The following is a 27,858-nucleotide window of genomic DNA, read 5'->3' on the forward strand; positions in this document are numbered from 1 at the left end:
CACTCTATTTATAGGGAGAAGGTGACTTAGCCACCAAGTAATAAACCCTAGAATCTCTCTAAATATAAACATTCACCATAAATAAAATTCTATTTATAACAAGTTAAAAGTTATAAGGAGTTTTTCAACAACCCAAACAACCCCCTTTAACAAATTCACCAACCCCCACCTATTAAAAGATCCCAATCTAATAATCAAATCCCTAATTTTATCCCATTTTAATTATTATTTCAACAACCCAAAAGCACCAAACCTTTTCTTCAATTCCACCAACCCCCTAAACTTTTGAAAGTCATGTTACATCCTTTACCCACGTTGTTTTCATATCTCAACCGCACATTACATTTTTAATCCAACGGTCCATATTAATCTTCCCCTATGTTCACCTACCAAGAAATTGTTCACACATTAATCAACGGTTCATATTAATCATTTAAGGGGTCCCTTATTTTGTTCACCTACCAAACATTTTACCCATCCCTCTATTTATACCACAATTCTTAGCTTCAATAACCAGGATCTTTCTACCCATCCTCACATTTAATTAATAACCCAATTCTTGCTCCAAAATATACCTTCAATTTTTCCCTAGACAAATTAAATCAACCCCTTTACACTTTTGTCCATTTTCTTGAATCAGTTCATTTTCATCTACACAAAAAAAATGGCCGGTGTTGCACAAAATGGTCACCAAGAAATGGATTTTTGCGTTAAAGTGGATCCATTAAACTGGGAAATGGCAGCTGATTCATTGAAAGGTAGCCATTTAGATGAAGTGAAGATAATGGTGGCTGAGTATAGGAAACCAGTAGTGAAACTTGGAGGTGAGACTTTAACAGTGGCTCAAGTTGCGGCTATTGCTGCAAAAGATAATGCTAAAACTGTAACAGTGGAGCTTTCTGAAGGGGCAAGAGCTGGTGTTAAAGCTAGTAGTGATTGGGTTATGGATAGTATGAGTAAAGGAACTGATAGTTATGGTGTTACTACTGGTTTTGGTGCTACTTCACATAGAAGGACAAAGAATGGTGGTGCTCTTCAAAAAGAACTTATTAGGTAAACCACTTTCCATCTAACTTAATTTTGCTTAACATATAATTAGTAATATTTTACCCTTTTAAATATGTTGTGTTTAAGGTTTAGTGAAGAACTGGCAGATCTTATGAATTTTACATGTTTTTATGGGAAATATAGGAATATGTTATTCTTAGAAAAATTTGACAGAAATAGACGGAAAAATATCTTAATACACAGCAAGCATGTTACTATTGTTATTTGTAAGTGATTCTTATTTGGTGCAAGTGCACAAATAGTCATTTTTAAGATGTTTTTAGAAATTAGTCAGTATTTATTTTGTCCTTAAATTTTAAACTAAAATTTTTATTTTAGGATAATTCAGAATATTTTTGTCCAGAAAGAAAATTTAAATTGAAAAATTAACTGACTAATATCTAAATAGCTACCTGGTGTCATTTCTACTTGTTATTATTGTTTGGTTCTTGTCTGATGTGTTATTTGGAAGTGTCAACACTGTTTACATTTATAGAACATAATTAGAACCTTTTCAAAACAGATACCATGTCTTTTCGTCACCAAAAAAAAAAAAGAAAAGATACTATGTCTTTTTGATTAATAGCCACTTTTATGTTACAATACTGTCCATTTTTTGCTAATAGGAAGAAAAGGTCAATTTTGACATGGTAAATAGACTTAAAAAATGTATTATGCTAAATATATATTTTATATTTATAGGTTTTGTGTATACATTCGGTTTAAGTAAATTTTTACCGAAATAGTGTGTGGTATAGTTTAGTTGCCCCAGCTGGAGCCATAAAGAGATGAGTTAAGTGACATGTGGGCACGTGCTGACAGTTTAGCCTTTCCTACATTTTTGGTTCAGACGGCTCAGTCTCGTGCCATGTGCTACCTTACTAAATCCTATAAATACCAAATTCCAATAAATGCTGGCGTAATATGCCTAAATGACTAAGTACAATATTATATTTTTCTCTTTTTGGGAATTGTCACTTTCTTAACAAGAATAATTAAAAATAAATTGGTTGCTTTTAGTTCTTGATTTGTTAGATTTTGGCGAAAAGGTCACTTTTTTTAAAGTCTTGAACACTTACCCAACTCCTTACAAAGTTGTCCACACACTTAAAATTGTTTTACTTGAAAATGATGTACAAATAAATAATGACTCTCACATTTTTCAAGTGTTTCTTTTATTTTTCCTACATAATTCTTACTTACGGCCTATTCCTCTCTTTTACTATAGTAAAGCTAATAACATTACAGATTGATTTAATTACTATGACTTGATGTTGTGTGGCGACTGAGCTGAGGGAAGCCCTATGAGTCACTGAAATGACGGCAGGAGTGCCCTTTTTCTATCAATAGAGGGAGCAAAAAACGGGCTTTGCTCCCCTTTACAATATGAAGAAAGAAATAAGGGCCGAAATTTAGACCGCTCACAGTAGTTCGTCAAACCTCTATATAACAGTCGCGTTTGTTCCGATATTTTTTGGTGCTATAGTGAAGTGCTGTTATAGAGAACATATATTATAACCTGACATAAAAATCCATTCCGAGAAAAACTTGGCTTTTACGGTGAATGATTATGATATATGGATGGTGATATAGAGAGATTTGGCTGTATCTAATTTTGATGATACTGCTATGGCAGGTTCTTGAATGCTGGAGTTTTTGGTAATGGAACAGAGTCATGTCACACATTACCACAATCAGGGACAAGGGCAGCTATGCTAGTTAGGATCAACACACTCCTACAAGGATATTCTGGCATCAGATTTGAAATCTTGGAAGCAATCACCAAATTGCTTAACCACAACGTCACTCCATGTTTGCCCCTTCGCGGCACAATCACTGCCTCTGGTGATCTCGTCCCCTTGTCCTACATTGCCGGTTTACTCACAGGTCGGCCTAATTCCAAAGCCGTTGGACCTAATGGTGAGACCCTCAATGCTGAAGAAGCGTTCCGTGTTGCTGGAGTTAACGGTGGATTTTTCGAGTTGCAACCTAAGGAAGGCCTTGCCCTTGTGAATGGCACTGCAGTTGGTTCTGGTTTGGCCTCAATGGTTCTCTTTGATGCTAACATTCTCGCGGTCTTTTCTGAAGTTCTCTCAGCTATTTTCGCTGAGGTAATGAATGGAAAGCCCGAGTTCACTGACCACTTGACACACAAGTTGAAGCATCACCCCGGACAAATTGAGGCTGCTGCTATTATGGAACATATTTTGGATGGTAGCTCTTATGTGAAGGCGGCTCAGAAGCTTCACGAAACGGATCCTCTTCAAAAACCAAAGCAAGATCGTTACGCCCTCAGAACATCACCCCAGTGGCTCGGCCCTCAAATTGAGGTCATCCGTTCTGCAACCAAGATGATTGAGAGAGAGATTAACTCAGTGAACGACAACCCTTTGATCGATGTTTCAAGAAACAAGGCGTTACACGGTGGTAATTTCCAGGGCACACCAATTGGTGTCTCTATGGACAATGCTAGATTAGCCCTTGCCTCAATTGGGAAATTGATGTTTGCCCAATTCTCCGAGCTTGTCAACGATTACTACAACAACGGGTTGCCATCTAATCTGACAGCAGGAAGGAATCCAAGCTTGGACTATGGTTTCAAGGGATCTGAGATTGCCATGGCTTCATACTGTTCAGAACTTCAATTCTTGGCAAATCCAGTGACTAACCACGTACAAAGTGCCGAGCAACACAACCAAGATGTGAACTCCTTGGGCTTAATCTCAGCTAGAAAAACAGCTGAAGCCGTTGACATCTTGAAGCTAATGTCATCCACATATCTAGTCGCACTCTGCCAAGCGATAGACTTGAGGCATTTGGAAGAAAATCTGAGGAATGCAGTCAAGAACACGGTGAGCCAAGTCGCTAAGAGGACCTTGACAATGGGTGCCAATGGAGAACTTCATCCATCAAGATTCTGTGAAAAGGACCTGCTTCGAGTCGTGGACAGGGAATACGTCTTTGCATACGCTGATGACGCCTGCAGCGCCAACTACCCACTGATGCAGAAACTGAGGCAAGTACTCGTCGACCACGCTTTACAAAATGGCGAAAATGAGAAGAACGCGAACAGCTCTATCTTCCAAAAGATACTAGCTTTTGAAGACGAGTTAAAGGCCGTGTTGCCAAAAGAAGTCGAGAGTGCAAGAATCGCGCTTGAAAGCGGTAACCCTGCAATTGCCAACAGGATAAAGGAATGCAGATCTTATCCACTCTACAGATTTGTTAGAGAAGAACTTGGAGCTGAATTATTGACAGGAGAAAAAGTCAGGTCACCAGGTGAAGAATGTGACAAAGTGTTTACAGCAATGTGCAATGGACAAATAATTGATTCATTGTTAGAATGTCTCAAGGAATGGAATGGTGCTCCTCTACCAATCTGTTAGAAGTTGGTTCTCAAACAACAGGATCTTTGTTAATGTTTTTCAATTACTTGTTATTTTTCTATTTACTTTTTCTTTTTGGGGTGAATTAAATGTAAACTCTCTTGAATATGTTGGTTTGTAGTTATATAAGTCTCTTTTCAATAAAAATAAATGAAAAGTGACAATGTGCTTATATGTGATCTTGAAACTTTACTCTTATCTCATTATCATTATTATTATTATCTCTTTTATACAAAAGATTATTACTGCTGTCCCCTTTAACAATGACTTCGTCTCTTCTAAATTACAATAACAAGATAACAAATCAAAGAAATGTATTCTTGTTTAATTGTAATAATACAGACATTTAAATTCTTTGCCGATCCTTTGAAAATGACAGTATCTAAGTAGGAAGTAGTTAAGTCTATCCCTCTCTTGAACAGCATTTCAATTTGACACCAAGTTGGAGAGACATTTAAACGTAATGTGACAATAGTGATGGTCATTAGTGGCTTCCTCCCTGTCACCTTTGTCAGCTGCCAATGTATTTGTATTCACAATACGATCTAAAGTAACTGCATTCGCCTGTTAAAAAGTGTACTTTATATGTATATTATATTATTATTATTTTTGGAAGCGGCTAAAATATGCATTAAGGTAAGGCAAGAACTTCTTTGCGTAGAATAAAGAAATTGTTTTTTCCCTTTCTTTTCACTTGTCCACTTACAAACATTGAAAATCAGCACAATAGAGAAGTATGCAAAGATATAAATACTGAATTGGTTGGTGAGAGGACCCCATATAGCATAAAGACCAAAATGCAAGGGCCCCCTATCCACCAATTCTGATTTTGAGATCTAAGAAAACTAATGTCGACATTGTGTTTGGTTTTGCACTACTAGAAATCAGGTAAAAACGGACCAAGTCATACTGATCAACGTTGGTCAGTCAACAAAAGCGACCAAAAAACCGTTCAACATGGACGAAAACCACAAAAAAAATGTTTTACATTTTTTTAAAATTACATACCAATCAAAGTTGGTCGGCATATTGGTCAAAAAGTTAACCGAACTGGTCAGACTTGCTTAGTCAAAGCAACTTTTTGATTACCAACCAACTTTGGCCAGTAATGTGGATCCAATTTTTAAAATTTTAATAATTATATTATTATTTAAAATATTTTATAAAATTTAAAGTATTTATATTTAAGAATACCGACCAAAGTTGGACGGTTATTGCAGGGGAAGTAATGAATACACTAACATATACTATAACAAGCTATATATAATTAAAGTAGTACATACATACATACATACATACATACATATATATATATATATATATATATATATATATATATATATATATATACACACACACACACACACACACACACACAATGTTAAATGCCCATTAACATTACACCTATTTAGGATCCACACCTTAGTATTTAGAACTAGCTACTCATACTAGAATACAAAAACAAAGCAATAAATAGAGTCATAAAGCTTACAAAAATGTAAGATTCTCTCTTCAAAAGCTTCCAAAATAATGGTGTATTCAATGCCTTCAATGAAGTCCCTTTTTCAGACTTGATACCCCACAAAAACCCTAGTAAATCTATTTATAGTGGACAAAGTCGGGGTCATAATTTGGACAAAAATACCCCTGCAGAAACCTTATGCGACCGCATAATGGTCGCAGACCATGTATGCGGTCTGCATAGTTGATCATTGCGTCGCAGAATTTCAGATTCACCAGCCCAGATTCCACCGCATTTCCGTTATGCGTTCCATATATCAGTTATGCGACCGGATTTTCCATCGCAGAAGTGCTACGCAGGTTCTTTAATGTCAGTTGTGCGGTCATTATGCGGTTCGCAGAAGTGTTATGCGACCGTATAATGGACCGCACAATCTTCTCTTTAGTTGGTCAAAATAGCTGCTTCAGTTTGCGGTGATTATGAGATTCGCATAGTACTTCTGCGGTCGCATACTTGTTGCATTTCTACTCTTTTGTCACTTTTTGAATTCTTTTCCATATGTTTGGGTCTTCAAGTCTCATGTACTACAAAACACCAAAACATTATAAGAATCAACTACAATTACATTGAAAGACGACTAAAGTCTATGTAATTGGTATCAAAAGTGCCGAAATACTATGGCACATCACAGTCCGAGGAGGACATGCGGAGCAGATATCCACACTTATTCAGCACTTCGGGTATGAATCTAAACTCATTCGAGGACAAATATTTATTTAAGAGGTGGAGAATGTAACGACCCAACCGGTCATTTTGCTTTCTAGAACCTCGTTCCCCTAAATAAGACTTCTCGTACATGATTTTACTATTTATGACTTGCGGGGATGGTTAGTTGGGATTTGGAAGGGTTCGGGTTGAAATCGGAACACTTGGTTCCTTAAGGTTGGCTTAAAAGGCCAAGTTTGACTTCGGTAAACATTTTGAGTAAACGATCTCAGAATCGTGATTTGACGGTTCCAATAGGTTCGTATGATGATTTTGGACTTAGGCGTATGTTCGAATCGAGTTTTGGATAACCCGGGAGCGTTTCGGCGCCTAATAGTGAAAGTTAGTTCTTGAATGTTTTAGAAGTTCTTTAAATTTGATTTGGAGCGGGATTTGGTGATATCGAGGTCCAAATGAAATTCCAAGACCGGAAATAGTTTCGTAATGTCATTTAAGACTTGCACGTAAAATTTTGTGTTTTTCCTAGTAGTTTAAGTACGTGTCGGCGCATTGTAAGTAAATTTAAGAACTTAAAGTTCATAAGTTTGATTCAATCGGTCTTGAGGCGTGATTCTTAGTTTTAATATTGTTTCAGGCGTTCCGAGAGTTCGAGTGAGTCTGTTTTATGATTCTAGACTTGTGGGTACGTTCGGGCGGGGCCCCGAGTGGCAATCGGACGAGGCTCTGACCAAGTTGGAAACTTGGAGCAAGAGCTGAAGCTCCCCAATTCTGTCATAATCGAACCTGCGCTTGGCCAGCCGCAGGTGCAAGCTCGCAGGTGCGAGCCACGAGCCGCATAAGCGGAAATACGAAGGAAGCCCAGGCAACGCAGGTGCTGAGGAATTTACGCACCTGCGAGACGGCAAATGCGAGCACTGTGGTCGCAAGAGCGGAATAGGCTCGCAGATGCGGCTCCTTGTGTCCGCAGATGCGGAGCCCGGCCAGGTGAGGAAAAGGTGCACATGCAAGGTCTTGCCGCATGTGTGGGACCGCAAATACGGCGAATGCACTGCAGGTGCAAAATCGCTGGGCAGTGGGAGTTCATTTAATATGGACTTAGGCCATTTTTATCACATTTTCTTCCACACTTGGGCGATTGGTGAGTTTTTAAGGAGGGGATTTCGACCTAGCTTTGTGAGGTAAGTAATTTCTACTTAATGTGAGTTTAATAAATAGATTGTGGGTAGATTTTAACATGAAAATTAGTAGAAATCATGGGTTTAGATGAAAAACCTAGGGTTTAAAAAAAATGGGACTTTACCACGAAAATGGTTATGGAACTTAGTAAAAGTCATATACCTATATTCCTCAGGTTATGGGTAAAACCTTTTTTCGAAAATTTCCGGAATCCAGGCATGTGGGCCCGGGGGTAAATTTTAGGAATCTTGCAATTTGGGTTGGGTAGTCACTTTAATAGTGGAGATATGAACTTTTGAGCATGGATTGATTGATTTATGTAATATTGGACTAGTTCCGAGTCGTTTGGCATCAAATTTGAAGGTTTGAGTGCATTCTTGAATTGGGAAGTAGGCTTTAAGATGAGGTAAGTCTCTTTTCTAACCTTGTAAGAGGGAATTTACCCCTTAGGTGAACTTAATTAATATGTGTTGTTATTTGTGGGGGGCTACGTACGCACGAGGTGACGAGAGTCCGTACGTAGCTACTATTCCTGTTTATGTCCGGATAGTTTTAGGTTTACACCATGCTTGTGGACACCGTTACTTGATTATATTTTTTAATTGTATCAAATGGGACTAAGTTAAGGATTTTTAAGGATTTAAAAGCTTCAAGTTGAATTGTCTTTATTTTGAAAAGAATCAAGAAAGGGTTATGATTTATTGATAAACTTATATTTAACGGCGTCGCAAGTATGATCCGCGAGCGGGGTAATTCCTTCTACTACTCTCATGGTAGCGGGCCGATCGCCTCGGATGGTTCGCGCCGTTTGACCCTCGACAGTATACATTTATGTTAGAACGTCCTCGGCGGAGTTTTGTGTGTGATAATAGAACTGAAAGCCCCTTTTTATAATTGGTATAGCTTCAATGTTTGAGAGATCATTTGTTTTAAATGAGGGAAGTAATTTGGGTTCTTAACTGTGGTGAAGCATTTTTCAGTTATTTCCTATTCTGAGTTTTATTTTTATCTCTACATATCATGCTTAATTAGAACTTCATATTATTATATTGTTAGCCCTAGTAAGTTTCGGAGTCGACCCCTCGTCGCTACTTCTTCGAGGTTAGACTTGATACTTACTGGGTACATATTATTTATATACTCACGCTACACTTCTGTATTTAATTGTACAGGATCTGAGGCAAGTGCATCTGGTTGCCAGTTTGGTGCGCAGATTTTATCCCCATCTCGAGACTTTACGGTGAGCTGCCTTACGAGCCGTTCTACAGCAGCTGGAGTCTCTCCTATGCTTTATTTTTCTTTGTATTTCCTTTCAGATAGTAGGCTAGCATTCTTTTGTATATTCTACTAGATTGCCCACATACTTTTGACACCAAATCCTGCACACACACCAGTAGACTTATGATTTTGGATTTGTTTACATGATTATTATTGGTACTCATTTGCTTCCGCTTAATTGTGTTCCATTTGCAAATTTCTAAATCTTCTTAATAAATGAGAAATTAATATCCACTTAGTAATTTATTTAAAGGGGAAACCATTAGTTTGATCACTGTCTGCTTGCCTAACAACGGTGTTAGGCGCCATCATGGCCTATAATGGAAATTGGTTCGTGACACCATAGCACGATGCTACGCCACATCACATCACACCACGAATCACTTATTTAATAATATTAGCTTTTCACAAAATAATATAAATTTGCGGCTGGTCAAAGACCACAAAATTCTGTCAAGCGCACGCTCGTCCCAACATATGGACCAGGCAGACAAAACATACTTTTAAAACGGATTTTGAAAAAGCAAGAAGCAAAGTTTAAAGTCTCACTTACATCGAATTCAAAATCTAAACACTCTTTCCATAACTCAAAAACATACTCTCGAGTCTCTGGATCACTTCAAACTACACAAAAACGAGTTTAGAATGATCAAAAACCCTTAGGTGAACATCCTTTTAATTTTTAGAGCAAGTCCAACTCGTGGTCAAAGGTTGACCCAAAAAGTCAACTCTGGTTAACGGGTCAGAATTTTTGTAGCATGACCACCAACGGATTCTTTTTGATGAGAGGATTCCAGAACACGAATCAAAATCAAAATTTGATAACGTCAAATTGATGAATAAGGTTGAAGAACCATAGAGCTAGACTTTCTCAATTTCTAATAATTTCTCCATGTTTCTACAATAAAAATCATCTCAAAATCAAGTAATAAACTCATATAAAAGTTAAGGATCATTACCGTGATGATTTGGGTTGAGAATCCCTATTTTTCTTTTCTTTTCTCCTACTGCATTTTTTTTTCTTTTCTGTTTTTGCGCTCTACTGTTGTTTCTTTAATAAGCTTATGCTGCATTTCCTTTGGCTTATTACTCTTTAACCTGAATTCTTTTTTATTTTATTTTCTTATTATTATTTTTTTATTTTTATAAAATTATAAATTAACCTCTAATTAAATTAGGGTTATTACAATAAGCTTTGATGCCTCAAGAAAGTTGAAGGAGAGTTTGTTAGAATTTCAAGAAATAATGTGGGAAGATGTTCGTAACAGATACGAGTCAAAAATTCGTGTAGAAGATGATCAGATTATTAAATCGACATCTTCTACGGCATGGAGTCAAGGTCAATTGAACTTTGATCGGTGGATTCCAAACATCGGTTGAACCATACCGGTCAGGATCACAAGCTGACATAAGGCAGGGGCGTACCTGAAGCGAGTTGCCAGAAAATAACTTTGATGAAAGATAATAATGTCAATGAATGTTGGGGACTGTTGCATCAGAGCAGCAGAAACCGCAAGAATCAGTACCGGAAGTTTCTGAAGGTGGCTTCAGAATAAAGAAAAGGATTGGGGACTACTAGATCAGCTCCAGAAAGAAATAGAAGGAATCAGAATTAAGTACCGGCTAGACCTAATAAATGCCAGCCCCATCGCAATTCTCTTGCAAGATATTTATGTTGTATATGCAAAGTTATAAACACTTGTGTATGAATGGAATGAAGCAAAACTTACATTTCCTAAAAACATTATCGTATTTGTTTGAATGAACAAAATCATTCTTAATATTTTGCTCATACTTAGAAGCAAAAAAGGGATTACAAATTCGAACAATTGTGTCCGGATGATCATGAGACGTCCTCTTCATAAGGAACACAAACATAGAGCCCTCTCTTATGGAGCCATCCAATAAAATGGCTAAATGTCAAATGTCTTGTTTCCCGATCGTAAAGTTAACCAAAAGGATTAAATTTCCGGATTTTATCAAAATCAGAAGTACAAAATCCCTGGCCATTAACATTCCCCGCCTTTAAGGCTGTGAGGTTGTAAAAGTTTTGGGTAGAACTAAAAATTCAAGAGTTAAAACTTAAAGAAAATTTTTTGGGTGTAACTAAAAACCCAAGAGTGAGAAACTTAAAGAAAAGTTTTGGGGTATAAATCTGAACTAAGAGTTAACTGCATATCTAAAGTTAGCTTTTAGGCTTATAGCGTTATCTAATTTTTGGCGGCTAGAAATTAAAGATATTGTATTACATTTTAATTCTATGGTATTTATGCAGGAGACCAATTGAGTATGAAAAAAAAAAAGGAGTCTAAAATTCGGTATACCACCGTTCAGAAATAGTCAACAACTCTATGAGATTTTAAATCCTGTGGGCATCAATGAATTGAAGTGAATCCTTTTTTATAAATATGTATCTCTCAAATTTCTCTTTCCTAATTTCAACACATAGTCACTATATGTTAGGCCTTTAACCATATCGGATATGGATGAGTCGAAAATGTTAATGTAAAAACGATAAAAATATTTGACCCGCCGATATTTAATACTGATAGAAAATGAGTTAACCGGTGGATAATATGTATAGTCTTTCAAATTTGTGGAACCCCCAATTTTAGTTTTTGTAAATATAAAAGTGAACCATTGATCCATTTAGTTAAAAAATTCAGTATCCAACTCATTTTTTAGTAAATAATATGGATGAATAATTATTTTTTTAATGCATTTTGCCATCACTAACCATATGTAAAATGTAGCCTAAACAATTAGAAGAGCAACATAAAAGGTTCACACGCAGTGTTTTAAAAAGCGTAGGCGCAAAGCAAGACCTTTTACCTAAATTTAGAAATAAGTATGGCCTTAGACCAAATTTGTTGGAGCGCAAATGCTCGATCCTACTTCTGCCATTAAATTTGTTCCTGTCGCCAACTGCAATAAGGTCCACTGCTATTATTACCATATTATTACTACACAAAACTTCTTCTTTTTTCATTATATATATTACCATATATAAACGACTCAAAGCTCATGAATTTCTCAACTGTTTTTCCAAATATTTAGCCACAATGAGTTCTGTTTGCAAGTTTGTCCAGACTGTTATTCTCTTCTTGTCCATTCTTCTGATTATCATTTCCCAAAGTAGAGCTCAAGCTCGAACATTAACTGATAATAAAAATTTGCAAAAATGGCCATTCAACAATTCAGTTTCAGCTGTTTTAGTATTCGGAGACTCCACTGTTGATTCAGGGAATAACAACTACATAAACACTCTTTCTAAATGCAACTTTGCACCCTATGGAAGGGACTTTGTAAACCACAAACCTACCGGGAGGTTCACCAATGGCCGACTCATCACAGATTACATCGGTAAATTTTAACTGGTTATAACAGGTTATAAACGATATTTTATGTGTTATCTAATTAGAATCTCTATAAATAGTGAAATATTATTGCAAGTAGAGGCGGACATGCATTTATGTTAGAGGGGTCACGGGCACCCGTTAAGTTCGGAAAAAATCCTATATATATGTAGGGCACCCTACCACCTTAGAAAGGTATATATAAATAAGGCACCCTAATAGTCAAAGTTGGACTGGGGGCAGTGGCACTGGTCATGTCTGCTCTTTTGTTGGATGACAAAGGTTCGACAACAATGCCCTAATATTTAATTTGCTTTTATTTGAACGATTTATTATCCCAGATTTCTTTCTTTTTTCTGGTTTTTTTTCTTATAATGTCCGCTCCAATCACTCTTTTTCTTTTGATTTACCCCTCAAAAAATCATTAGACCAAATTTTCTTTTTCTTTCTTTAGTTTTCGCTCCCCATCTAATTTGGGTAAATCACTCTTTAAAAAAGTGTCAAATTTGCTTCTCTTCAAACTAAGAGTTTAAACTTAGCATAATCATCAAGTTTTAAAAGAGTTGCACGCCAAACTTTATAGCTAGTAATTAGTATGCATCATGACTATGTTAAAGATAGTGGTGCCCCCGGTGCCTCCAAATCTTAGGGACGCCTCTGGTTGCAAGTCATGGTGTTAACTGTTGTTATATAGGTCATTTTAAGAGTCCATTACTCAAATGGTCACTAAATTATCCTAAATTATCTCCTAAAGTCATTTTACTTTCGTTTGCAACAACAAAGTCCACTACTAAAAAATCTGGTTTTAGCGACGGCCAAATTCTGTAGCTAAACAGAAAAATCCATCGCTAATCTCATTTAGCGACGTATTAGCGACAGATAATCAAGAAATTCTGCTATGCTATGGGCGATTTAGCGACAGATTAGCAATGACGTTCGTAGCGAATTCCAATTTTTTTTGTAGTGGTCACTGAACAATGCCTATTGCACTCAGAAAGTCACTCAACTAGATTTTCCAAATTTTGGATAGCCAAATACCTATTTTACCCTCTAAATTATAAACATTTATCCTCTTTTTATTTTTTTTAAACTTTTTAATATTATTTTTCCTTTTTAATTTATATTATGGACTTACCTATAGAATAAATAAATATTATTTATAAATTAAAAAAAGAGTATTTGAGCATATATTATGCTGGAATAATAAAATATTGAGCATAGAAAAAAATTAATTAGAATAATTTGTTAGTAATATTAACTTTAGTATTAACAACAAAAATTCAAAAATTATTTACACAATTCAGAATGAAAGAAAATAAAGGTTGTAAAATATATATTCCATGCACGTAATATAAAAATATTTAAATAAAGTTATTTTTATAATATACATTATATATTCTTGAAAATTATGCTCAATTATATTATTATGTTTCTACCAACTTTCCGACGATACAAAGTTATGTCACCGGAAAGCAGGGGGACTATCTGTATAGGGTAAAATATACTACGTTAATTCGTGCATGGAATATATATATATATACATATATATATAATTGAGTATATTTTCAAGAATATATAATGTATATTATAAAAATACTTTTATTTAAATAATTATTTTTATATTACGTGCATGGAATGTATATTTTACAACCTTTATTTTCTTTCATTATGAATTGTGTAAATAACTTTTTTAATTTTTGTTGTTAATACTAAAATTTTTATTACAAACAAATTATTCTAGTTAATTCTTTTACTATGCTCATTATTTTGTTATTCCAGCATTATAGATGCTTAAATACTTTTTATTTTTTTAATTTTTAAATAATATCTATTTATTCTATAGGTAAGTCCATAATATAAATTAAAAAGAAAAAATTATAATATTAAAAAGTTTAAAAATAAAATAAAAAAGATATATATTTATAATTTAGATGGTAAAATAGGTATTTGGCAATTCAAAATTTGAAAAATCTAGTTGAGTGACCTTCTGAGTGCAATAGGTATAGTTCAGTGACTTTGTTGTTACAAACAAAAGAAAAGTGACTTTAGGAGATAATTTGAGATAGTTGAGTGACCATTTGAGTAATTGACTCGTCATTTTAACTAGAGAGTATTAAAGATTGTACATATTGTTAGTACACAGAAGTAAATTTCTTCCTTTCCTTTTTCATTTTAGTTTTATGCACCGGAAATATAAAAATTGTTTATGCAACTAAGTCACTCAAATTTACTTTTAACTGCAAGTAAATCTATATGACATGTATTATTGGAAACCGAATAAAAAGGGTAACTAACCTACTATAATAGGTTAAACTACAGTATTGATAGTGTAATGAAAATTTATAAATTGCATTGCATTTAACTTATGTACTAACACATTGTCAATGCAATCCTATATATATATATATATATATATATATATATATATATAATAATAATAATTTAAAAGGTTATTAACAGAATGATAATTGAATTAGTAACTTAAAAAATAGCACAATGAACACTTTATAACAGATTACGTTGATATGTAAAATTTCCATTAGAGTAAGTTGACATTAAAATCCTTATTTTAACCATGTTGTTTTGTCTTTGTAACAGTTTCATACTTGGGAATCAAAGATTTTGTGCCACCCTATTTGGATCCAAGTCTTAGCTTGGAGGAGCTCATGACCGGAGTTAGTTTCGCCTCCGGTAGCTCCGGCTTTGATCCCCTCACTGCTCAACTAAGCGTGCGTCTCTCATGACTTATAATACTTTTTACATAGTTTTATATATGTATGTTTTATTTCAAAATATTTAAAGATTTTTTGTCGGAATTTTTAATTAAAATTTAAAAAAATTAAACCCTCAAACTTTGAACCGTGACACATAAAATAGGACAAAGGAAGTAATATTAATGTGTCTAAAGTTCAATCTTACCAATTATCAGCTTTGTAGTAATAAAGTGCGATTTGGGAATTTCCATGCTCAGAAAAGTACTCCTATGCAATGGAAGGGGAAGAGAGTATCAGGAATGGTTATAATGGGGCTACGGTGCTAAGATGGCATGTCACGTAGCAGTAACCTTATCAAAAAATCAGGCTATGTAGATTTCCGTTAAAAATAGGGCTATATTTGAATACTTTGCTAACAATAAGGATATATATCGAGAAATAAAAACAGCCGAATAAGCTTCTCTCTCTAACTGATTCTCTCGACGTAAAATAGCGTGGTCAGCTAACCTGCGCCAGGAAGCCATGGGAGGGAGGGGACGACCTAAGCGGAACCAGCAAAAGAATGCTACTGATGAACAACGATCCTCGGCAACAAGGAATGCGGTGCTAGAGCTGTTTGTGTCCCCAAAAGGGATACGAATTGAAGAACCCAGATCTAACTCGAAGAACTTACAAGCTGAAGAACACAGTGAAGAAGGAGATTTAGCTAGGAAAAAAAGGAAAGATTAAGGAAGGGATGAACACCCCAGCTCCAATGGTAGTCAATACTAGAGGAGATGAGTCGGGAAGCAAAGAGCAAAGAAGTGAGCTGAAAATTAATGGAACAGTACCATGCAATCAAGGTACTGTTGAGCAGAACAAAGATGAAGGGAATCAGGTTGAGGCTGTGACCAAAACATGGGCAAACGTGGTGGGAGGAAACAAATTGGCTATGAAGGGCATGAATTTGAAATTCATAGCTCCAATAGTGCAAAATGGAGAGAAAATGGCGAAAATAGAAGCGGAAGATGTGGAGCAGGAGACTGCTAAATGGAAAAATGCTTTGGTCTTATATGTCATAGGTGAATCACCATCGATTGGAGCTATGGACAGATTTGTGAACTCTGTGGGTAAGTACTCGACAAAACCCCAGATCTACTACCATAATGAAGACTATTTCATTATAAGATTTAGTAGCATTGAGGAAAGGGATCAAGTATTGTTCTCAGGGCCACATACGATTAATAATCGACCAATGATTATGAAGGCTTGGTCGGAGGAATTTAGCCTACATGATGAAGTACTAAAAACTATTCCACTGTGGGTTAAGCTGCCTAATCTACCTGTAAATTGGTGGAGTATGACTGCATTAAGCAAAATAGGAAGTACCTTGGGAAATCCTATTTATGCTGATGAATGTACGACAGGAGCAGTAAGGATCTCATATGCAAGGTTACTAGTGGAAATGGATGTTACTAAACCTCTGCCTAAACAAGTGAAACTTCAAGATCCAAAAGGAAAGGAAATGATGCAGGAGGTGGAGTATGACTGGGAACCTAAGTACTGCAGTAAATGCTTGAAAATAGGGCATGAATGTATTGAAAGTAAGAAGCCAATGCAGCAACAAAGGAATTTACAGCAGAAGAAGATAACTAAGGGAAGGATGGTATGGGTTAGAGCAGAGAAAGAAGAAGGAAATGAGGAGAAGGAAAAAGATCAGATAAAAGTAAGCTCAGAACAACAAAGGACTGAGCCTGAACAAAGGAGAGAAGGAACACAAAGTAGAGAAGCAGGATGGGTCACAGTAGCAGGGAAATCAGCTGCAAGGCCAAGCATAACAAAGCAACAGGCAGTTCAAAGCATAGATGAAAACAACACATTTCAGAGCTTGATGTATGAGCAAAGAAGTGATGCTGTAGGGCCTAGTCAGACCAGTAGCCAAGGAGATCAAGGGTATTCACACTATCCTTATTTCATTCCAGTATGAGTGTTGTTACTTGGAATGTAAGAGGGATAAATAAAACTTATAAGCAGAAGAAGTAAAGGAGTTTGTCAGAATAAATAATAAGGCTGTAATAGCTATAGTAGAGCATAGAGTAAAAGATATAAAAGCAGAAGATATAATTAGAAAGATAGCTCCAGGATGGGAATCAGTTTCTAATGCCAGAACAGGAAAAAAAAAGGAAGGATTTGGGTAATGTGGGATCCTAAAATTTACATTTTTGATCCTAAGGAAATTGATGATCAACTTATTCATGGGCAAATTAGTATGAAATCAAAGCCAGTGACATTCAGTTTCACAGCTGTTTATGGGCTGCATACTATTAAAGACAGGGAACCTCTATGGGCTAAGCTAAGGCAGATCAATAGCATGCAACAAGGGCCCTGGCTGGCAATGGGTGATTTTAATGCAATCCTCCATGTAAATGATAGGCAGCATGGAACAGAAGTACAGGACATGGAAGTGAAAGATTTTAAGGAATACATGATGGATACTGGGATAAGTGAGTTGCAATATATGGGAAGGGACTACACATGGACAAATAACCATGTATATAGCAGGATAGATAGGGGACTGGTAAATATAGATTGGATGATGAATATGCCTGCCTTGAAGATTCAGGTATTAGAACCATTAATATCTGATCATTCTCCTTTGAAGTTGATGATTACACAGGTGAACAGGAAGAAAAGCAGTCCATTCCGATTCTTTAATTGTATTGCTGAACATCCACAATTTCTGCAACAAGTGGAGAAGGCCTGGAAAGAGGGAAGTGAAACTGGTAAAATGCAGCAAGTATGGCAAAAGCTAAAGAAAACCAAAGAGCTTGTTAAGGAGATAAATACACAGCACTACAAAGGCTTGGAGGGGAAGATTAAAGAAGCAAGGAATGAATTGCAGACTGTGCAGGAAGATATGAGTAACAGGAAGCAAGACAATGAACTAATTGATAAGGAAAAACAACTGAAGCAGGAGTTAGAAAAATGGGTGAAAATTGAGGAAAGTGTATACAAGCAGAAATCAAGGGTGCAATGGCTAAAACTGGGAGACTCTAATTCAAGATACTTCTTTGCACAAATGAAGCAAAGGAACAGTACAAATGGAATTCAAATGCTAGTTGATGATACAGGGAGACAGTTGGTGCTTGATGATGAAATAGAGGCAGAAGTCCTAGGGTACTATAGGACACTTCTGGGATCAAAAGATGAAGCCATTCCTGCTATTGATCCTAATGTCATCAAAATGGGGTATACCCTGAATAGAGAACAACAGCTGTAACTGATCAACAAAGTTACTAAGGAAGAAATAGGAGAGGCACTGAAGGAGATCAATGATTTGAAAGCCCCAGGATATGATGGTTTTAATGCAGTCTTCTTCAAAAAGGCATGGAGGAGTATAGGTGATGAAGTGACAATGGCAGTGGAGGAGTTCTTTGAAACAGCACAGATGTATAAGCCAGTGAACTGCACAGCCATAACTCTGATTCCTAAAGTCAAAAACCCAACAAGCATAAAAGAGTTTAGACCTATATCATGTTGCACTGTGATCTACAAAGTGATCTCCAAAGTACTAACAAAAAGGCTTCAATATGTGATGGATGTCTTGGTTGATAAATCCCAAGCAGCTTTTGTCCCAGGAAGAGCTATAACTGATAACATCATATTGAGCCATGAGTTGGTCAAAGGGTATGGGAGGAAAGGAGTATCACCTAGGTGTATGATGAAGCTTGACATGCAGAAAGCATATGACTCAATAGAGTGGGATTTTATGGAGCAAATGTTGCAAGCTTTAGCATTTCCTGCTCAGTTTGTTAGGTGGATAATGAGGTGCATTGGGACAGTCACTTACACAATTCTGATCAATGGAGCTCAAACTAGGCCATTTGAAGCACAAAGAGGTTTAAGGCAAGGGGACCCCTTATCCCTCTACTTATTTGTGCTTGCAATGGAGTACTTAACAAGAAGGCTGAAAATGCTCAACAAGGACCCAAATTTCAACTATCACCCCAAGTGTGCAAAGATGCAAATCTTGCAACTTGGATTTGCTGATGATTTATTACTGTTTTGCAGGGGAGATTTGATGTCAGTCCAGCTCATATTCAGTGGTTTCCAAGAATTCTCAAAAGCTTCAAGTTTGAAGATCAACAAGAACAAAAGCTCTTTGTTCTGTGGAGGCATTACATAAGGGGTCCAAGATGAGATACTTAATTACTTGGGAATACAGAAGGGGGAGCTACCAGTGAGATACCTTGGAGTGCCATTAAGCACAAAAAGAATTTCCATTGCACAATGCCAACCACTGATAGAGAAGATTGCAGGAAGAATAACATCATGGACAACTAGGTTCCTATCCTATGCTGGCAGAATACAGCTCATAAAAAGTGTGCTTTTTGCTGTTCAGACATATTGGGCACATATCTTTGTGATGCCCAAAAGGATTACAAAACTTATTGAATCCATCTGCAGAAGCTTTCTTTGGACAGGTGAGAGCAATTTGTCAAAAAAGGCCCTGTTAGCATGGGAAAAAATTTGCATGCCTAAGACTGCTGGAGGTTTCAACATCATGCAGATTGCACTATGGAACAAGGCAGCTGTGTGCAAGCATTACTAGGATTTATGTAGGGAGAAAAATAAGCTATGGATTCAATGGATACATAGCTACTATATCAAGGGCAAAGAAGTATGGGGAATACAAGTAAAACAGGCATCATGGTTTGTGGGAAAGATTTTGAAGGCAAAGGAGACACTTGAAAAAGCTGGCTTTAGCTATGATGAAGTAAAGAGAATGAAGAAATGCAGCATCAAGGCAATTTACCACAGGCTGCGAGGGAATTTTGAAAAAGTGAGCTGGAGAAAAGTAGTTTGCCAAAATGCAGTCTGTCCTAGATGGTCCTTCATGCTAACTCTGACGGCTCATGGCAAATTGTACACGAAGGATAGACTGCAGAAATGGGGTATGCAAGTAGAGGACAAATGTGTGATATGCAAAACAGGAAGGGAGAGTATCCAGCACTTGTTTTTTGAATGTGGATACTCAAGTGAACTTTGGAGCAGACTGTTAAGCTGGCAAGGGATAAGCAGGAGACCACAGGGCTGGGAACAAGAACTGCTATGGGCAATTCAGTTTACTAAAAGAACGAATGGGAAAACAGAGGTATTCAAGATGATACTAGCAGCAACTGTGTATTACGTATGGCAAGAAAGAAATGCAAGAATATTCCAAGCAAGAGAAAGAGGATGGGAGATACTGTGTAAGCAGATTGTACAGGAAGCCCACTGTAGAAGCAACAAAAATGTAGAAAACTGGCTGAATAGTTTGAATTGATACCCATGTAGGGGATAGTAGAAGTATAGAGGAGGGAGGGGATTAGAGAAGTGTAGAACGGATTGTATAGGTTTTTATTGAATTACTTGTAAATATTTTCCCTGGTAAATAGAAAATTTAATTACCAAAAAAAATATAACGGATGTTAAAAATAAATAATATTTGAAAGTAGAGTGGTAAACATGACGGTTTTTCCCAAAGAAGAACAAGTAGAACTCTGACATTACATAACATACATAAGTGGAACTTAGACTTGCACCATACTTAGTAGAAATGGCGTGGGATAGCCACTATTTAAGGTGGTATTTATTTTTTCTCCAGCAATTCTAATATTGAGCAAAAATAGCAACTACCCTATTAAAATTAATATGAAAAGACAATTGTACCCTTTCCTCCATTGCTTTTCTTCCCAAACCCTTGCTTCTCTCAACGCAGTAGCCTTGGCAAGGACCTCGAAGAACTTCTCACCCTTCCCATCTCGCCTGGCCGTGATGTTCAAGGATAGTGATAATTATCATTGGAGAGATTAGATCTTCTCGTGTGCAGACTACTAAGAAATACATACATAATTGCAATTATTTTTGCTCATACAGAGAAGCAACTAAATCGTCATCACTTGTATTTTCATCAGACTAGTAATGAAAAGGTTATGTAGATTTGTCTTATCAATGTTGCATCCAAGCCAAATCTAACATCAATCTTATATGTAAATTGCAATTATTATTTTATTTTTTTTGTGAAAAGACAAATAACGTTTGGTTTTCTACTACGTTATGGATCCTGAACTTACAGTAACAAGTTCAAAAGTTAAGGACACTTGATCCTGAACTTCGAGTTCCAAGTTCAAAAGTTAAGGACACTTGGTCCTGAACTTAGAATTACAAGTTCAAAAGTTAAGGGCACTTGGTCCTGAACTTAGACTAACAAACTCAAAAGTTAAGGACAATAGGTTCTGAACTTACAGTTACAAGTTCAAAAGTTAAGGACAATAGGTCCTTGACTTTGATTTCCAAGTTCAAAAGTTAAGGACAGATAGTCCCTATCTTACAGTTACACGTTCAAAAGTTAAGGACAAGCAGTCTTACAGTTACAAGTTCAAAAGTTAAGGACAATAGGTCCTTAACTTTGATTTCCAAGTTCAAAAGTTAAGGACAGACAGTCCTTAACTTACAGTTACACGTTCAAAAGTTAAGGACAAGCAGTACTTAACTTACAGTTACAAGTTCAAAAGTTAAGGACAATAGGTCCTTAACTTTGACTTACAAGTTCAAAAGTTAAGGACGCTTGGTCTTGAAGTTTGAGTTCCAAGTTCAAAAGTTAAGGACATGTAGTCCTGAAGTCCTGAACTTAGAGTTACAGGTTAAAAAGTTAAGGACATGTAGTCCTGAAGTCCTGAACTTAGTGTTCCAAGTTCAAAGTTAAGGACATGTAGTCCTGAAGTCCTGAAGTTAAGGACATGAGCAGAAGGGTATTTTCGTCCGGGCAGTTAAAGTTTATTAAAGCAGTGGCTAAAGACTAAAGACATTTTAAACGGTGGCTTAAAAGTAAATACATGTGTTATTAGTGGCCAACCGTGCACTTCACTCCCATACTTACGTGACACTTTCCTTTTTAATCGGTATAGAAATAATAATTGAAATTTGTTTCTAGTAAAAATTTAACTTTAAATTTTTTTTTTTTCATTGATGTGATTATTATAGTCACAAGTATTTATATCTCGTTTTAGATCATAAATTTCAAAAAACTTTTTTTTTAAACTTCAGGTTCAATCAAATACTATCTAGTACTCCCTCTGTTCCAGTTTATGTGAACCTATTTTCTTTTTGGTCTGTTCCAAAAAGAATGAACCCTTTCTAAATTTGGTAACAATTTAGCTTAAACTTACAATTCTACCCTTAATGAGAAACTTTTATAACCACACAAATACTCTGGGCCTTGAACTTGTTTAAGACCACAAATTCCAAAAGTCTTCATTTTTTCTTAAACTCCGTGCCCAGTCAAACAGGTTCACATAAATTGAAACGGAGGGAGTAATAAATTGGGATGGATTTAGTAGTTCTCTCATGCATCACGTGGTTACAATAATATGTACGTTATATAATTTAACGAAATATTGACAAGATTGTGATTTGAGAATGGCAGGGCGTAATTCCATTGGAAAAGCAGCTGGAATATTTCAAAGAATATAAAAAGAGACTTGAAAATGCAATAGGGAAAGAAAAGACAAAATTGATAATAAGCAAAGCAACATTCATTATAAGTGCAGGGACAAATGATTTCGTTGTAAACTATTATAATACCCCATATCGAAGACATACCTATAAAGTCTCTGCCTACCAGCAATTCTTGTTGCAATTGCTGCAGCAATTTGTCCAGGTAAGTCTTTCTCTCATAAATTAAAGCCATGTAGTTGATTTAAATTTGAAATTAACATTTTTATTGTTTATATATATATATATATATATATATATATATCAAAAGTTAAATTGAAAATCATAACTTTCAAAAGTACAACAAAATTTAATATTAAAAATAATGAAGGTTGAACCCACCAAATATAAATCTTACATGCGACTGTGGTCCAAGGAACTTAATATTTTTGGACTAATTTGATCATTCAGTATTCAAGATAAAATGAATTTCTATAAGGTATAGCTTTTGAAAATTCAAATGGTATATCAAATGTGAATGGTCATATAATTATAGCTTTTTTTCACCAAAATTATATAACTTTATTTTTTCAAACAAAAATCATAATATCATTATATATAAATTAAAATAATGCTAAAAATGAATATCTCAAAGCACGACACTTCTATTTTTTTTTCAAGATTTTCATTCAAATTTATAGCATTTTTGTCTTAAGTGCTCTCTAATTATACCTTTTATTTCTTTTCTTATTTTGTTAGAATCTCATGCATTCCAAACTAAGTTTTGTATGGGGGAAGAATTTATTGTTAGTATTATTTAATATGTGTAAATGGGCATTGGGTTGGGTTGGGTTGGGTCATTCCTATTTTAAAAAAAAAGATACAAAAATGACTGATCGGCCAAAACTAAATGCATTCGCTAAACAAAAAATGTATAGAATATGTATATTATATATAAAAATATAAATTTTATCGGCTATTATATTTTGGAGCAGCTAAAAATATATATTTCTCCTATTTTAATTGGATGATTATTTATTAGACTGAAAATAAAAAACAAAAAAAAACATGAAATAAGAAAATGCTACCGAAAAATTATGTTTTTCGGTCCCTATGATTTTTATGTGAGTTAGTGAAAATTTTATGATTTTTGTGTGAGAAAGTAATGTTATATGACTTGGTGGAAAAAAATCATAATTATATGACCATTTGTAAAATTTACCCGTTTGATATATTTATATTTATAATTTGTAGTATAAACAAACTTTATGTAAATTGTTCTAGGGTTTGATGAACGAGGGAGCTCGAACCATCGCCGTCGCCGGAGTTCCGCCATTCGGGTGTTTGCCGCTGATCATCACGATAAATTCCGGCAGCGCACTTCAACCCCGCCAATGTGTTGAATCGTACTCTGCTGTTGCAAGAGAGTACAACTCGCTTCTTCAGCATTTACTAAAGACTATGCAAATTCATAACACAAAATTATTCTACCTCGATACCTATAATCCTTTAAACGACATGATACAAGATCCAACTAAATATGGTGAGTGCCCAAAATTTTAATTTAATTTGTCGCAGCAAGTTGTTTGTCTAATATAAGTTACTAATTTCACTTATTATAAGCATAGTTACATGAGGGACCGGCAGATGTAGAGTGTAATTACTCGGTTCATCCGAACTCCTTATACATTACTTAGTTTGTGTCACGTCCTTAGTCTTTAACTAAGTACACGTGCGGCACTTGACAACTCGCTCATGAAGGAAGCTTTGTATTAGAGAGAATTTGAATTATTTTCTTGGTGAATTACAAATGAATGGCCCACTTTATATACTAATCTCCTAGGGACTAGTATGTAAATATTAATTGTTGCACAAGTCCTTAATATTTACAAGTTAAGGGCTTTCTCTAAAATTCTCTACAAACCTAGAAGATTCCGAGAACTTTCCTAGGAAATCCATAGGGATCTAGGGTCTTCCAAAAGAAATGTTCATACTTCTCTAGAATCTTCTCACAAATACTAGCATTCCTCCTATGTAAGCTTCTACATAGCATTAATATATGCCAAATGGCACCTATGTGGCGTGATGACATGGCGGGTCATCACATTTGGCTTGGACTTATATATGTGTTAAGCAAAAATTAAATAATATAAACAATTGACTTTGAACCCCTACAAATCAAATGATTTGTGGTAGGCTTCCGAGCTCGAACCCATAAAGGTCAAATTTTAGATCCCTTTAGTTTGATCTGATAGTGCAAAATTTTTATATACAATGTCAATGTATATAAGCTAAACTCTTCCTAATTAAGACCGCCAATGTTGTGTTCATACTACTCTTCTATTTTTATAGTGTCAACCTTATTTACTACTCCCTCCATTCCAGTTTATGTGAACCTATTTCCTTTTTGGTCTGTTCAAAAATGAATGACCCCTTTCTAGATTTGAAAACAACCTAGCTTTAACTTTCAATTCTACCCTCAATGAGAAGCTTTTTTAACCACACAAATACTCTGGACCCTTTTTTGACTTGTTTAGGACCACAAATTCAAAATGTCTTCATTTTTTCTTAAACTCCGTGCCCAGTCGAATAGGTTCACATAAATTGGAAAGGAGGGAGTAGTTATTGTTTGCTTTCCTTTTATTTACTGGTTCTTGTGATGTTGATATATTGTCTCTTTTCGTCTTTGAGCCGAGGGTCAATCGGAAACAACCTTTCTACCCCCTCAGGGTAGAGATAAGGTCTGCGTATACACTGTCCTCCCCAGACCCCACTTATGAGATTTTACAGGATGGTTGTTGTTGTAGTCGTTGTCGTCTTCCTAATTAAGACCATACCTATAATTTTTGCAGGTCTTACTGAAGTGGCCAAGGGATGTTGTGGAAGTGGACTTGTTGAACTTTCAATTCTCTGCAATCCAAAGTCAATTGTTTGCAATAATCCTTCACAACATATGTTTTGGGATTCAGTCCACCCAACTCAATTTACTTATTATACTTTGTTCCAAGCCTTGCGTCCTATACTTGATTTTGCTATCAAACAATAAATAATATCTTTGTGAAGAATTAGAAATTAAAAGAGAAAACAAGTGATTGAAAATTGTTTTGAAACATGTATTTCCAAGTTTGGATTTCTGATTCTTCTCCCTTTTTCGTTCGGTACGATTTCATGTTTTTTTTCCCCACCTTTTGTAATTTTATGGAATATATATTGCTCGCAATGAAATCCTAAGTAGATAAGTAAGTAATAAATATCTTCGATCTGCTAGCTGAAGACAGGGTCCCATAAGATTGCTAAAATTGGATAACATATTATAAAATAAATTGACGGGATAATACTATTCTATCTTGTCCTATTGTCACTAATATAAAATACAATACAACAAAAAAGCTAGATATTATGCCTTTATCGTTAGTATTGTATTACATTATATTGTATTGTATTTTATTGTTACAGTAATGATCTTAGTCTATCAAAAGAGTATACATAAATATATCATTTTTATATGTACTTTTATAACTTTATATAGAATTTTCTTTAAAAAGATATCTAGAAATATTTGTGATACTCATAAGATGTAATATTTAATAGAGCTATAAAGTGCATTCAATTTTATTTATTTTACATAATGACTGATTCTAACATAATCACACTTTCTTATCAAGTGTTATTGAAATGCATCAAGGATGTCAAGATATATTAAACTCTTATATTTTTTTTGATATGTCAAGATCTATTAAACTCTTATGTCTTTTTTTTCAGAATTTGAAATGGTGTTTTATTGGTAATTTTTAAAATAAGATAGAACATATTATCATTTAGGTTTCATATTGATTTTTGTAAAAAAATTTGATTAAGCTTGAAAGCGTACATCAACGAAAAATTATTGTTCGACTAAGAAAATAACTATCACGTGTTACTAAAAAAGTTCTCCCATAAGATTATTTTAATAGATCATATGTTTGTCAATTTTTTTAAAACATATATCACTTATTGAAACTTTATTTATAACTCTAACAAAGTAAGTCTAAAGTAATATTCATGTAACAAATAAAATCCGACAAAACCGAATCAATCAAAGCCGATATAATTGGTTGGTTTAGTTTTGACAAAAAACGAACCAACCCCGCTTATGTACACCTCTACTAGCACTTATCTCGTGGAATGAGTCTCGACGCCAGTAACAACATTATCTTTTGAAAGGTTGAAGAACATACACCAATCAATGAATCAAACATATCTCCATGGATATCAAATGGACGGGTTGAGCTTATTCTGGATAGGTCAAAATATGCTTAGTCAATAAATAAAGGGTCAATGACTCGCTAAAAAATTACTTAGGTTGAGATGGACTGGATCATAAATTTTTTTTCATTATATATAGTGTGGGGTTTCACAGGACCCTACCATGTATATTACAAAATTCAAGAATAACAAAAGCAGGGGGAAGTAAGCCAAACATAAAGAAATACCATACAAACTTTAAACCACTTTATAAAGCACATAAAGAGATATGAAGGTAGTGCTAGATCTGCAACTTGTACCTAGCAGCATCACACAATAAGCTGATTTCTCCCTGTATGACAAAAACAATTCGGAGATAAGGAAATGATGGTTGGGTCAAGATGAGTTAAAATTTAGGTGTTAGCCCAATCCATCCAACTCTTATCAAGGTTTAATTAATGTGTGTTATTTCTTGTCAATTGTTTAATCATCAAATAATTTTTTTTTACTTGTTATGGTCATATATAACATATCAAACAAGAAAGAATTATTTCAATGAAATAGATGAGTTGATATAGGCTGAGTCAAGATGGGCTAAGTTCAAAAAATGAACGGGTCAATGACCAGTCCAACCTTGGCCAGATTGGGCGTGTTAAATGGATTTTGGCTCAAATTCTCTCTCTCTCTCTCTCTCTCTCTCTCTCCGTATATATATATATATATATATATATATATATATATATATATATATATATATATATATATATATATAACAAATAAATGCACAATATATATAAACTTTTATGTGACGACTCAAAGGGTCATCACCTATTTTTTTACTCATTCCGTGCTTTCGAGGCCTTGAAAACCTCATCTAGGGTTGCCTCGATTTGCGTGCGCAGTCCGGGCGCGTAGCCGGAAAGCTTAAATATGAATTCTGTGAGAAAAATGCTAAATTTTGATATTAATTTGAATAAATTTGACTTCGGTCAATATTTTGGGTAAACGAACCCGGACCCGTGATTTGACGGTCC

General features: G+C 35.2%; 2 protein-coding genes across 2 annotated transcripts; both read left to right on the top strand.

Moving 5' to 3' along the window:
- Window positions 470-4,631, top strand: LOC109233353 (phenylalanine ammonia-lyase). The gene is made up of 2 exons (XM_019399204.1): window positions 470-1,053; window positions 2,684-4,631. Exons 1-2 carry the CDS (start codon window positions 665-667, stop codon window positions 4,431-4,433), a joined length of 2,139 nt encoding a protein of 712 aa, XP_019254749.1. The 5' UTR covers window positions 470-664; the 3' UTR covers window positions 4,434-4,631.
- Window positions 12,138-25,646, top strand: LOC109233734 (GDSL esterase/lipase At5g45960-like). The gene is made up of 5 exons (XM_019399600.1): window positions 12,138-12,438; window positions 15,030-15,160; window positions 22,593-22,826; window positions 23,885-24,143; window positions 25,453-25,646. Exons 1-5 carry the CDS (start codon window positions 12,138-12,140, stop codon window positions 25,644-25,646), a joined length of 1,119 nt encoding a protein of 372 aa, XP_019255145.1.

The sequence above is a fragment of the Nicotiana attenuata genome, chromosome 10, assembly GCF_001879085.1.
Source record: "Nicotiana attenuata strain UT chromosome 10, NIATTr2, whole genome shotgun sequence".
Taxonomy (NCBI): Eukaryota; Viridiplantae; Streptophyta; class Magnoliopsida; order Solanales; family Solanaceae; genus Nicotiana; species Nicotiana attenuata.

Excerpts from the sequence above, each read along its gene's own strand:
- LOC109233353 (XM_019399204.1), top strand. The coding sequence starts at position 665 with ATGGCCGGTGTTGCACAAAATGGTCACCAAGAAATGGATTTTTGCGTT. Across the intron at positions 1,054-2,683 it reads CTTCAAAAAGAACTTATTAG|GTTCTTGAATGCTGGAGTTT; the intron begins GTAAACCACTTT and ends CTGCTATGGCAG.
- LOC109233734 (XM_019399600.1), top strand. The coding sequence starts at position 12,138 with ATGAGTTCTGTTTGCAAGTTTGTCCAGACTGTTATTCTCTTCTTGTCC. Across the intron at positions 12,439-15,029 it reads ACTCATCACAGATTACATCG|TTTCATACTTGGGAATCAAA; the intron begins GTAAATTTTAAC and ends TCTTTGTAACAG. Across the intron at positions 24,144-25,452 it reads ACAAGATCCAACTAAATATG|GTCTTACTGAAGTGGCCAAG; the intron begins GTGAGTGCCCAA and ends TAATTTTTGCAG.